The following is a 14219-nucleotide window of genomic DNA, read 5'->3' as shown; positions in this document are numbered from 1 at the left end:
CCTAAGTGTGGCCTTATTATCAATTATCTCCACTCCTCTCGCCCGAGGTGTAAGAAAAAGTCCACCTCGTGGTTAAGTTCCGAGCACGGAAGTCTAGTCCCGGCTCATAGTCAGTTCTTGAGGGCGGGTGTTCAAGTCCACGTGGCACGTATAGGTGAAGCGTCAAAGCCACACGTTGCCACGTGAGGGCGGGTGTTGAGAGTTAAGTCCAACATCGAAAATATAAAAGGAATTCCACAAGTTTATAAGAGATCGTGTACCACAACCTATCAGTTCGAACTTTTGGATTGGAGATGGGCCCAATCGCTTATACGCCTAGTAGGAATTTTACAGACCCTAATTCATTTTGTTATTATAAGTTCTTTCGCTAGTGAATTCTTGCCCTCATAAATCCCTCTTGAATTCCAATCTCTACAGTTTATACTTTGTGCTGAGTGGTGTTATATACTGCTGGGTTGATTCGCAAGAGGAGTGAGAGTTTCTGTAAGCAACTTTTCTTTTTCGAACTGAGTTTTTTTGAGGTGCTTCCTAATATTCTGAAACCTCCTAGGATTCCGACTAATCCAGTTCGAGTTAGATTGACCCTTTAAGAGGTAAATTTCTTTCAATCGTATTTTTTTTTTCATTTATAAGACTTGAACCTGAGACATATTTTAAAGGAAATATACGCCGAACTTTCTGAACCATCTCGCATTGTTGTTGTCCAATGACTTTTAAATCATGGATTCTGCGGGCTTGTTGAAGCCTTTTCTTTTCACTCGACCGGCTTCCAAAATCATTGGGCCCGATGCTTGGGCTGCTCCTGGCCGAAACCTAGAGTTTTTGGGCTTGATCATCAGCGCGTCATTGATGCATATTTGATTTTTAGACCTCATCCATTAAGCAACTTGTAGAAGAATAATTTGTGATGATCTTGGACTCCGATTCCGTGAATGACGTGACGTGATACTCGAGTGCCCAATTACTATATATATCGAGGCTAAATATCCGAAATCAACACAATGTACTAATTAACATTCATTGATAAAGATCCATACAAGTAATTTATCTATAAAACATTTTAAATTTTTTCGATGTGATAAAACATTTTAAATTTGTCATTTGAGAAAAAGCACATTTTAGAGATATTTATTTACCGTTAATTTACTTTTAAAAAAAGAAAAGTTAAACTGCCATTATGGTTCTCGAATGATTTGTTAGCCTTCATTTTAGCCCTTAAAAGAATTTTGCTGTCAAAATAGTTCTTGAAAGTTGATTCCATCAGGCAGAATAGTCTGACGTCAAACGACCATTACGAAATATAACGCGATCATTTATACTATATCTACCCAAAAAAATAATCAGCACTATTATATTTTTTTTCCGTGATATATTAGTCTAACAACAATACAACTCAAAAACTGACCATAGAATTTCAATTTTCAAAAAAGAAAATACAGAGAAATGCCATATTGCCTCAATAATTCTCGAGAATAGCCTTTACTGTCAAAAAACGAATATATATAAATAAATATATATATATATATATTAATTCCATTTACTCTCATGAGATTGCTCCATTCATTTAACGAAAGACTTCCACATAAGATCATGAGATTGCTCGATTCGTTTAACAAGAGACTCCCACATAGCTTCTTGAGCAATCCCATAGGTCGTGATTGGATGCCCTTTTGAGTTCCCTATATTAATAAATTTTGGATATTTAAAGTTTTTTTAAATATTTTCTAATTTTGTCTCTTAACTAATGCATATATTGGTTATTGCAAAATATTTTTCGAAAATAAAAATTTTAAATTTATCCATTCAATAATACATGCACAGATTATTGTAAAGGTTCCACTCCTTAAATTTAATTTAAAAATACAAATGCTTAAGATGTATTCGAAAATTACTTAATGACTGCGTGGGCATAATTGACAAATTTTAAAATAGATAGATGTAAATATAATTAAAGTAGGATCCAATAATAGGAGCCCATCATTTGATTTAGGAGAGTTTTCTACATAGACTATTCAGGCATTCTGTCAACTAAATCTTATGTAAACTTTGCGCAGGCTACTAAACTAGTTCTAATAGAAAGCTACCAGGCTTCCCAAAAAATCATAGAATTCCTGATACGTTATCATATCTGCACGTGTATCACGTACGTATGTAAGTCTTCCTGAACGTCAAGAGGAGAACACATATAAGCCAACACTTTGTCCCTTCACCTCCCCCAAAATACGACACACTAATAATAATAACGGCAAATTATATATAGAGAGAAGATATCTGTGTGTCACATGGAATTAATTTGCAGTAAGTGAGACTCAGTGCACAATTTGTAATTCTCTTCCCGTCGAATTTTGACTAGTACATATGATGAATCATTACAAGTTCCGACATAAGCGTAGTGTAACCTCACAGAAACCTCACACCGAAAGAACATTCTGTAAATAAGATACTTTAGTGTATTGTTATGAGAGCAGTTGCAATCCAACACAAGCTTGCTAGAAACCTAAAAGCAAAAATCATCTGGGAGACAGATGCTTGAATTCATTCAATTTTGCAGTAGGGAGGAGACCATTCCTAAATTATCATAACATGTGTAGTAATCATATCAAATCATGACTTGATCTCAACACTCCAGTTGGCCTTGACAAAGTATATATATATATATATATATGTATATATATGTATATATATGTGTATATATATATCGCCTTCGAAGAGAGAGAAAAACCGGCACAGAGGAAAGAGATCAAGCGTGCGGGGTGAATTGATGCTTGAACTTGTCAATCGAAACAATGAGAAAGTACGTCATTAACAAATTTTATGGAAAATCGATAGGATCGATCAATAATTAATTGGTCAATTATCTTCAGTCTTGTCAATGACAATTTTGAGTAATTATCGTATGCTAGCTAATGATCAGGAATCCCTTCATTCCCATGGGCCGTGTTCATTTTCCCTTACGTGTTGACTAGTTCCGAAGGTTTTTAGAGCTTAAATTTATAGTAATTACATATACATATATATACCACATGGCCAACTGTATTGGCCCGTGGCCTCGACGACATGCCAATGTAAAATATGTTGCTTTCAATAAAATGTTAACTTCCAATAAAAAATATATATATAACCGCACATGAAGACACACAATTAATAAAACATAGACACTGCACTGTGGAAAATATTTTAAAAATGTGTTGACTTTCTGCATAGTTGATAAACATACAGGGAGATACTTAGCTCAAGTCGAGCAACTCGATCATTGTATATTATCTCGTATATGGAGATATTTAAAACCTTAACCTTAGTCAACTTTGTTTTGTCATATATATTGAGTCCACTCAACTGAACTGATTGATACGCCATTGTAATAACATCTCATGATTTTGCCCATTCACATTACTTTCGTGATGATCTGCATCTAGTGGCCAAACATGACTCTTCAGGTATCACATTTAATTCCAATCTATTATTTCTCTACTTAGATAAGATCTGATTCAAGTATTGGAGCGGAAAATCAAGGAATAGGGATTGTGGAGCAACGACCAAGCACGGATTAGTAGGGAATAGGGATTGTGGAGCGCCAATATCCACCGGGATTTTTTTTTGTATGAATTTAGACTCCATCAGTGACTAATCCAGTGCATGCGCCGTTGTCACGAAGTTGTATAGATTATATTTAACGGTGTAGATAGTACAGATAATATGCATATTGATTTTTTTATTATCAAAGTGGGCATGCCATCTGTGATAATTAAATAAATATAATATTCATATTGATTTTTTGATCAATATAATTAATATGTATTGTCTTTTATATATATTTAAATATAAATAAATATATTCACATTCCATGTATTCACTATGTGTTATGTGAATGTATTCTGTGATATGTTTAGCGAATGTTATATTCTCATCTAAAAAGATATGAACATTCTCGAAAGGTTATGTTTCAATATGTTCACATTTCATTGATTAATTTTCTTTTCCTTAGCTTCTTTTTTCGGATAAATCCATGTAAGCTCTCTTATTAACTTCAAACTGTCATATTACCAACCTCATACCCTATAAAACAGGTCCAAGGCACTCAAACTAAAGGATATAATCTGCACTGCAGATTAATTACAGCATACAATAAACACAGAGGCATCCCCCATCCTTCGAGCAATCTTCGATGCTGCACCGGAGTGATCTTTCTATCCAATCTTTTCACACCCATATATAGAATTATTAATTATCTAGACAATATCTGTGGACCGGCTGGCATGATAAAGCAAAATCGTTTGCGATCCATTGGATTCGTGAAATGACGTCCTATATAGAAGAAGATCTTGTGTACAACAGTGGTACCACGTAGGATTATGCTACAAGCTACACAAAATTTGACTAACACACATCGAAGCTAACCTTTGTATCGATCGAGAGTTGCCGCAAGATTTCCCTAGTTATACTATTCATGTGTCAATTGATGCTATGATTTTTTATTTTATTTTATTTTTTTGCTGAATAATTGATGTTATAGTCTTGGTCCAGTATATAGTCATACTTAAATCATCAAATATAAACGGTCTTTCATTAGAATATAAATATAAGAACATGGGATCATTAGGTAATAAGGTACGCGTAGATCAAGCCACTGGAAGCCGTTGTTGTTTGACCAAAAACATGTTATTGGGAGCATTTGTGTATGGACTTGTAAGTAACGATCTTTAATTAATTTCCTGGTTAGATTTAATGGTAACCTGGCTCGTACTTTAAAAAGTATTAATATATCATTATATATGTTTAAAATTCTCTACCTACCGTGATTAACTTTACAAGAAAAAAGAAAAATTGCCGCGTCAATGCCACAGATCGAAAAATATTCTCTTTTGATTAATAGCTAGGAATAATAATAGTTATCAAATCTTTAGAAATTTGCCACAAGCTAATAAAATGATATGTGTGCAAATTTTAAGCACTTATTCACGGAACGAATTTCGTTACAAAGCATTATTCATATTATATATAGATCCAATGCATATGATTTTTAGCCATATGAATAATTTATTTCGGAATTTTGATATACATAAACCAAATCGAACATTGGAGCTCTCAAAAATTGTTTTCAGACTAAATATGAAAAAGGAAAATAGAAAACCAAAATTTTTCTTGTCTTTGTCTTGTTGCAAACTGTATGATGATCTTTACTCATTTATCGATTCCTCTCTTTAGTAGACTGTATAATTGAATTCTTATTAATTCTTCTCTTAATAAAATAAAATTTACAGTAATGTGTTTTTCCAATTTGGGATTCTGATACATTATTTTAGACGGACATAATTTAAATAATAGTTAATTTTTGTATGAAATGCATGCCTAATCTGCATTTTGTTTGAGTTATATAAATTGGACAAAAATTTAATAGCGATTAGATATCCAATGAATCTAAAAACTTTATCAATACATATCATAAATTTAATTACAAATGAAGTTGAATTTTCTATAAAAATGGATCATGGTTGAAGCAAAATAGAATCCCATCAATGACCATTCATATCGGTAAAATCAAGTGCAAATATTAATTCATACAATATCTTCATTTGAAAATATAGTAGAATGATTGTACTTTGATTAATATAACAACTTATAAAAATACATAATATGAAAGAGAACATTTTCTCACATTATGACATCATAATTTCCTATAATTCTTATAAAAAGCCATTTATTAAATTATATTAGACCGATTTATGTGCTCATACATGTCACAATTCCTTCATACTTTCAGTCTTTCAGATGTCTTTTTCTTCTTTTTTTAAGTTTGTTTAAACACACATTAAAAATTCCACGCACTTATATAAGTTCAAAATTTTTGAATAATTTTGGTTTAATTATCTACTAATAGTGTAATTATTATACTTGACGTAAAACTTTTATTATATTTATTTGCACCTAACTTACAAATGTATCTTCCTTCTCCATATATCATATTCAATGATATGATGGTTTCATGTATCATACGTTTACATTTCTTTTTTTCCAAATCCATATTTAATATATATATATATATATATACACACACATACACATACACATATGAAATATACCTTCGACTATAACGTGGTTTCATGAAAATGTAGTGTAAATCATACTAACTTTTGTAAAGTGAAAAGTATATAAAGAGAAAGAAAATTCATTAAAAGAAAAAGGGAAAAAGAGGGGCCATGTGCGGTCAAAATCAAGGTAAAAAGAGAAATCGTCACCCTTAGGGCCGAGGAAAAAATTGAAGGACTCGAAAACTCGGATTAACACGAAACGATTTGCTGTGAATATTCCGATTTTGTAGGACCCGATTCAATAGTATAATTATTATACTTGACGTGAAACTTTTATTATATTTATGTGCACCTAACTTACAATGTATCTTCTTCTCCATATATCATATTCATATTTGATAATATGATAGTTTCATATATCATAGAAATTTTTAAGGACCCGATTCAATATTGTAGGTCGGTGCGATGTCCATTTTTCAATTTAGTTTCATTTTTTTAGATCTACTTCAATCTTGTCGTTGCCACCAAACGTTGTCTTTAAAAAGACCATCTCAATGAAGAAATTAACTCAATCTCGAAATCTTACACTGCAGCGCTCTCTCCCTTTCTCACATGCAGTTTTCAACTTCTCTCGGCTCGGGAAGGATGGCGAGTCCTAGTGTTGTTCGAGGACCTGCTGCAAGACCACCTGCTCGGCTCGGCTCGGGAGGGAATGGCTGGATGGCGACTCCTATTGTTTTCGAAGTACCAGATACAAAACCACCCGGTCCACTCGGCTCGGGATCTATTGTTATTCAAGGACCTGATGCAGAACCGTCCACTCTGCTCAGCTCGGGAAGGATGGCGACTCCGGCTGTTCAAGGACTTGCTGCAAAACCATCCGGTGGGCTTATCTGCAAGTTCAAATTGAAGAGATACGAGACCGCGTTTATGTGTAATATATGCATGGTGGATAGTTATGATACTGAAGGATACCATTGTAATCACTGCAATCTGTCTCGTCACAAGGGCTGCATCAAGCTAGCCAGTGAAATTAACATCGACCCCGGGCCAAATGACATCTTTCGCGGAGGTTGCACATTCAAGCTTCACAAGAAGCCAAAGCAAGGTTGTGATCATCCGATTACATATTAACTTCTAGTTTTTTTTTTTTTTGAGCTTTTCATTTGCCAATGATACAAACCCTTAACCCAAAAAAAAAAAATGGCAGCACGGAATTCGCAGAATGAAACTTGGGCCAACTACTGCATGGTTTGCGGGCTCCTGATCAAAAGCTACAGCTATCACTTCCGGTCCACGTTAGGCAATCAGGACTTGAATATGCACCCTTGCTGCGCGGAGCTCGCCAGACACAACCGTGTGCCATACGAGCTCCAGCTGGAGGAACAGCATAAGTGCGTGTGGTGCAGCAAGGACCGACCCCCTGAGGCCTCCCATGCGGGCCCAATGAACTATTTCTGTTGGTCGTACAAGTTGACAGAGACAGGCGGCAGGAGATACCGCATTCATGTGCACTGCTACAGGAAAATGGTGAATCGGGCCCGGAGAAGCATCGTCCAGTCAGGCCACAACGCACGTGGAGGTAATCATCCCATAGAGATTGTCCTGAAAGGAAGGGGGAATGGGGACACTGGAAGGGGGAATGGGGACATAGATATAAGCTGGGAGAGACTACTGAGGAAAGGGGCAAATATTATCCTTAATCGAATGACTTAAAAAATTATATTGGTGAAATGGGCCAGTTTTTGTGTTTCATGCATTTGTAATTTCAATTCTGCTTGAAAATTATTAGTGAAGCATACCTGATAGGGGCTGCCAGTTGTACGTCATGTTGATTTTTGTTTTGTTGACTGTATTTACATTCAATTGGGTTGATTTGTCCGTTAATTTCCCTTTGTATTGTTACGTGTATGTATGGACCATATTGGCATTATCATTAATAAATCTACAATTATATATATATTATTTTAGGAAATTTTTGATTTTGTAGACACCTTAATTATTTCTATGATTTTTCTTCTTTTTTTTTCAATGATTCATAGGCTCGAGGCCAAAAAAGAAATTAAGCTATACAAAAACTGGTTATAATTACCAATGAAAAAAACATAAGACCACCAGAAAACTATAAAAACTTATGGGTGATACATCGCCAACAAGCCAACAAAGCACGAATTGATAGTATAATGAGGATTCAACTGTTGGGTACTTTATCATTAATTTGTCCACTTTGCCATGGATCCATAAAGAAATACGTATGGACCCGAGTATTACAGCTAAAAACTTCTGCCTGGTTTGCGGGATGATGATCAAGCATTACAGCTATCACGGATGGACCATGGAAAAAAAGGACTTGAATGTGCACACTCCTTGTGCAGAGTCATCAGATTCAACAGCCGGGCGGTGGAGCCCCTCGAGCTCCACATGGGCAAAAGACAGAGCTGTGTGTAGTCCGGCAACATAAGACCCAGCGAGGCCTCCCCAGCAGGACCGACGGATTTCTACTGTACGTTTGGTCGTACAAGTTGACTGGAGGCAAGGAACGATTCATGTGCATTGCTACTCGGAAATGATGACTCGGGTCTTGAACAGCATTGCAGACGCCACTATTACAACGGTGGCAAGGATGATGATGACGATATAATACTCATAGTCCTGAGGCGGAAGAAGAATACAGGTGGAAATGAATGGAAAGGTATACTGAAGGGGGACTTTGATATTGCCCAGGAGGTCGTTGGAATAGAATTAACCCAGATTTTGGTAGAGCTGATCTGATGATTCATGCTGATCGGATCGGTTGGTCTAGGCTGACCGGAGACAGCTAATTCCTTTGTCATAATATTTGTGTTTTCTGCTCCAGAATGATCATCATTGAGTTATCTAATAAGGAGCATTTGCATTTGTATTCTTAGGCTTCATATATTTCATGGCAAGTATTTTGAAGGAAAATAAATTCCCCATTTCGCATAATTGACAACACAAAATGTCCAGTCAACAGAAAAATGCGTTCTCTTTGATTAAAAATGAAATTTTAAAATTTTAAAAGAGAATTCTTTCAAAAAGAAAATAAAGGAATTCGTTTTTCCACTCACATTCTTTCCCTTATGTCAATAGAATTTATATGTATTCTTCTTCTCCTCCTTCTCTCACGGGCTCCACGGGTGGCGTCTCCACAGAGAAAATGTCCTCGAAATCGACACCGCCCTTCTCGCGGATATGGTGTTCATAGGGCTCCAAGACCTTGAAGGCCTCCACTTCGCAGAAAGGGAAGTCCTCGAGGAGGAGCCCCCGCTCCTGCATACAAACTGCCACACCCACGGTGGCCTCGTGAGCTGCTGTAAGCCGATTGATGAAGTACACCTCCCCCGCATGATGAGCTCCAATATTCATGCGCTTGCACGCGCAGAGTGACCCTATCAAGAGTTACGATATGTGAAAAGGAATCGTATGCAAAACCCTTACACTTGCATTGGCTCTTGGAAGTAACATTCAGTTGAACCTTATCTTGAATATTTACTTTCATCGATATGTATTGGCCAGCCCAATATCAATAGGTATCACTTCGAATCCTCTAAAAGTTGGCTTTACGTAACATCATATGTCGTGGACGCCTTAGATCCACAAATATGAGGCATAAGTAAGTGATTAAGGAGGTAATAACATGGTAAAAAAACAAAGAAGGAAAGGGAAAGAAAGAACGAATAAAAAGAAAAACAGGAGGTAAGTGACGCGTTCTCTATTTCTTTCCATCGACAAGCCAATATCCATGGGCTTTGCATGGATAAGATACTTTGTAATGGCCTTCAGCTCTCGCGTATGAGCTAAATTCATGGACTCGTCCTATTTACGATTTAAATACGGACGTTGAATGGACCCAGTCCATCAATTGCATATTAAAGTCAGTCTGATTAATTGTGTATCTCGACAGCTGTTATCAACCTTCTCAATTGTAACATAATTGAGCAAGATTTCGGGCTTGTACAACTATTTTCTCCGAAATTGGGAAAAAAAAAATTTTGGGTGCCAACACGTAGGATTGCAACGATGAACTGCATTCAGCTTCAGAAATTAAACCCACTGAATTGAGTTTTATTGTTGACTCCATTAGCCTAGCTATATAGTTCAATCTAAAGCAAACAGAGACGATCGCCATATGGGGCATTTTAGATGAGTCTAGCCACCTATATATAACACTCATTTGATTGCGTTGAATGAATGGAACCCATTTTATCAAATTTGATAAATGCTTGGTTCAGTTGCCTCTTGATGTCACTATTCTGATTCGCCTCTCGTGCAATCGAGTTTTTACAAAGTAAGAGTCTTGCCTGATGTCAAGAAAAGTCCATAGGAAATCTTACACAAACAAGAGTAAGTTGACTCCTTTCTCACCACTAGTCGAGTTGAAGTTGTATGCAACATCCTTACACTTTGCATTGGCTCTTATCCGGTTAAATCTTATCTTGAAAATTTACTTTTCATCGATGTGTTTTCGCCACCCAATATCTGTAGGTATTGTTTCGGATCCTCTGAATGTTGGCTTTACGTAATATTATATGCCGTGGACGCTTCATATCCACAAATATTAGGCAAAAGTATGTGATTTAGGAGTTAATGAGTGACATGGCCAAGAGGGGAAAAAAATGATAAGTGACGACTGACTGACGACTAATTATTAATTCTTGAGAGAAAAACATTTTAATCCCTAATCTTTTGGCATTTTTGCCATTGTAGTTCTATAGCTTTATTTTTTTATTTATATATTTGCTATTCTCGGCCGCTGACTAGTGATCCCGAGAAGCCTCCTCCAATGTTCAAGTCAGCCTCCATTGAAAAAAGAGCCAAAGTCTCCAATATAAACAGTCAACTTATCCTTCCTCTGCAATCTGTTGGCTAATGGCTTCTCATATAAGGCTTGGGAGAGGACTTACTCGTGTTCATTGTCTGGTGGGCTAATTGGTGCTGAGAGGCCTGATGGGCCTGGATGTCTTCATCTCGGGCCCAATAGTTGGGCCCACAGGGCTTTAAACCCAAAGAGATTACCTTCGAGCCCAAGGTGCAGGAAGGTCACCAGCGGCGGCGGGACACTGCATGCGGGTGGCACTGCCAGTAGGGACGAGCCCCTACGTTCAGCACTGGTGCCCACCAACAGTGGGAGGTGATATCCTACTGACGGTGATGGGGCAAGACCTACTGCCGGTAAGGTGCAGTGCCCTACTGACAGTATGGTGCCCCCACGGTCAGTAAACGGTGATGGTAGGTTGAAGATCTAACCTTCGGCAGGCGTCGCTCATCGCACCAGCCAGAACTTGGGGCACTTTTTCAGCTGCAGGCTTACAACCCTTCGTGGACCCGACCTTCTTTGGGTCATTCAATCAGACCTAGGGCCCCCGGTTTATCGGACTGGGTTTCTGCCTTAATTACCGGGTTCAGGCAGCCCACTGTAGTAGCCTATGCTAATTACAAGTCTCTGCCAGACATACATAAAGGAAGATTTCAGAAAAGATGTATTATTAAGATAAAATAAAATAAAATACAGAATCAGAAGAGATCAAGATAAATCAGAAAGTGATGAAAAATTAGTATTGGGTCTATCATCACGCACTTTGACGACAGCGACCTCGTGTCGCTCCAGAAAAGATTGGTCAAACAAACGTTACTTAACCAATCTTTTTTCTTTTTCTTTTTCTTTTTCTTTTTTTTTGCCTGAAAATGTTACTTAATCAATCGACTATTTCTCTTCAAACTTTATGGATTATTTTTTGTCTAGTTGCACGGCTAAAGTCATTCAAAAAAAAAATGTGAGCATTAATATGCTTCAATAACGTAAGCTTCCACTTATATATTTTTATTATAGTGAGTGAGAGCAGAAAAGGATGTTAGGGGCTATATGGACGAATTATCGTAGTGAAACTTTAATCATTGTTTATTGATTATATCAATTTTCCCAATTACTAATGCATAGATAATGGAAAATTCTTTGGCAATTTTTATCACATCACCCGATAAGACAAAATAATATTAAAACTGCAGCAAGTAGCGTTGTGACCCATCACATTTATGTTGGCCATAATTGAAAAATTCTATTAATTCTTTATTATTGTGTGGTTATTACGGATAATAATTTTATTTAAGATTTCCACATCATAGGATAGTCAAAGAAAGTTCATGCAAAAAGTATATAAGCACTAACCCGACTTTGACCAACTGTTTCGATGTCTTTAATAATTACCAACGAGAATAACTGTTTCTTTTTTGGGGAAAAAGAAAAGATAATAAATGAGGATCAAGTGTTTTTTTTTTTCCTATGGATTAAAAGAAAAAACACTTGAGGATCAAGTGGCTGGTATAACATTGTTGAAATGATTATTTCCATCATCCAAGAATTATATCTACTCAAAATCCAACCTCATAAAAGAAGTATGAGTATCATGTTATGTTAAAGTTTACAACGAGATGTGAGACATGATCATGAAATTACATTTCTTTCCGCAATAAATGAGAGTTTATGAATTTATTCCAGTTGAATATGTCTCGATTATCTTTCACAGTTTGCTCGACCGAAGCCACTTATTCTTGTGCACTAGTCAACTTCCTTACTCATCTGAACTTCAAATATACTGGTTTAACACATGATATAATTCTAAATATCAATATGGATGTTTCTATTCGCACTAATCATGGAATGGGCTGATGAGAAATTTCAATAAGATCATAAAAGAGCTGCGAATAATTGGCAATGAGAGCACTACTTTAAAGATCACAATATAATGTGGATATGCATGGTGTATGACTTGTTATACATCTACATGAACTTTATCTTTTTTCTTATATTCCTTGTCATGAAAATTAATATTGGGTTTCTCTAGAGATGACGAAGATTTCTTTATAGTTTATAGATATGTTTGTACATAATTGAGCAGCTAGTATACATGTGTGGGGACAACTTTATATTAAAGAAGCTGAGCAGAGAACATTGTTTGGAATCTCTCATCTCATCAATATTATGATTTGAAATGATATATGTGACCACAAATGGAGAAAGAGAGGTGGGGATGATATGTATGAGAGAATTGGTGAAGTAATTGAACAACGACGTCTCGAAAAGCGAAAGCTGCAAATAGCAACATATGCCACATCTCCCACGCCTATTCCATGTGCACCGAGAATTATACAATATTTCTTTATATATTTTTTATAAAAGTTCCATGATAATTCGAGCTATTTATATATTTTGAAAAATAAAAAAACTATGTTCTCAGTATAATCCCAGTAAGAATTTGCTTTTAATTTGCTTTATGATCACCATGTATTCGTCATCGTATAAATAGCCGAATATTTACTAGTCCAAAAAAAATGGTTGTAGGCGAGATTAACCAATTCTTTATTTAAATAACTTATTATGTGTTTGCGAAATGAGATATATAAACCTTACTGTGCTCCAAATGCATATATATCGACCAACCGAGCAAAAACTAAAGATCATCGTCCCATCATTCCTGTTTGGACATAGAGAGAGTCACTTTTTTCTTGGAATGAACTATTGATAGCTTTATTATTTTTTGTTTGCTAATTAAATTAAATCAATATACATAAGAGACATGACCCGCATTACGAAGACAAATAAAAATAGGATTCTAATTATTGTTTGTAACTTTCTCTATCGGACAAAATTTATCGATTCATATATACTCTTGACTTGATCTTCGCTGCACAAAAAAAAAGAGTCAAGAGATCGGGGTGCGAATTTTAAAGAAGAATTTTTGGTACAAAAAAAAAAGGGGGGCTCGAATCAAATCTTGACGAGAGGAGTGCATTTTCATCGAATCTCTCAATACATATAGATACGAATGATTTCTTCTAACAGAGACTAGGCTCACAGTCACAAAGGAAAAAAGTATATACAATAGCAGAAGAAGGAGGGGAAGAAAGAGAGGGCGGAAAAAGAAAGAGAGAAGAGAGGGTTTTTGTTTGAAATCTATGATGTTCTTGTCATCATTTCTTTGACTGCCTGACTGGATTCGTCTTACTTACATTAGTTTGCTCCTTTTTTTTTAACAAAAAAATATCCGAAGAATTTGTTTGGGGAATGGATATGGGGCGTTTCGTTTGCATGGTTTTGAGTGGGATTTTGGCGTTTCCCAACTGCCTTCTTTGTCCATTTTTGTTAAGCCCTTCTCAGTAACTGCACATACA

General features: G+C 36.0%; 1 protein-coding gene across 1 annotated transcript; it reads left to right on the top strand.

Moving 5' to 3' along the window:
* The first annotated feature begins 6594 nt into the window (after window positions 1-6594).
* Window positions 6595-7858, top strand: LOC116188950. The gene is made up of 2 exons (XM_031518402.1): window positions 6595-7137; window positions 7240-7858. The coding sequence occupies exons 1-2, from the start codon at window positions 6642-6644 to the stop codon at window positions 7743-7745; spliced, it is 1002 nt and encodes a 333-aa protein (XP_031374262.1). The 5' UTR covers window positions 6595-6641; the 3' UTR covers window positions 7746-7858.
* The last annotated feature ends 6361 nt before the right edge of the window (window positions 7859-14219 follow it).

Source organism: Punica granatum, chromosome 8 (assembly GCF_007655135.1).
Source record: "Punica granatum isolate Tunisia-2019 chromosome 8, ASM765513v2, whole genome shotgun sequence".
Lineage (NCBI taxonomy): Eukaryota > Viridiplantae > Streptophyta > Magnoliopsida > Myrtales > Lythraceae > Punica > Punica granatum.
This window is presented reverse-complemented; position numbering and strand designations above follow the sequence as displayed.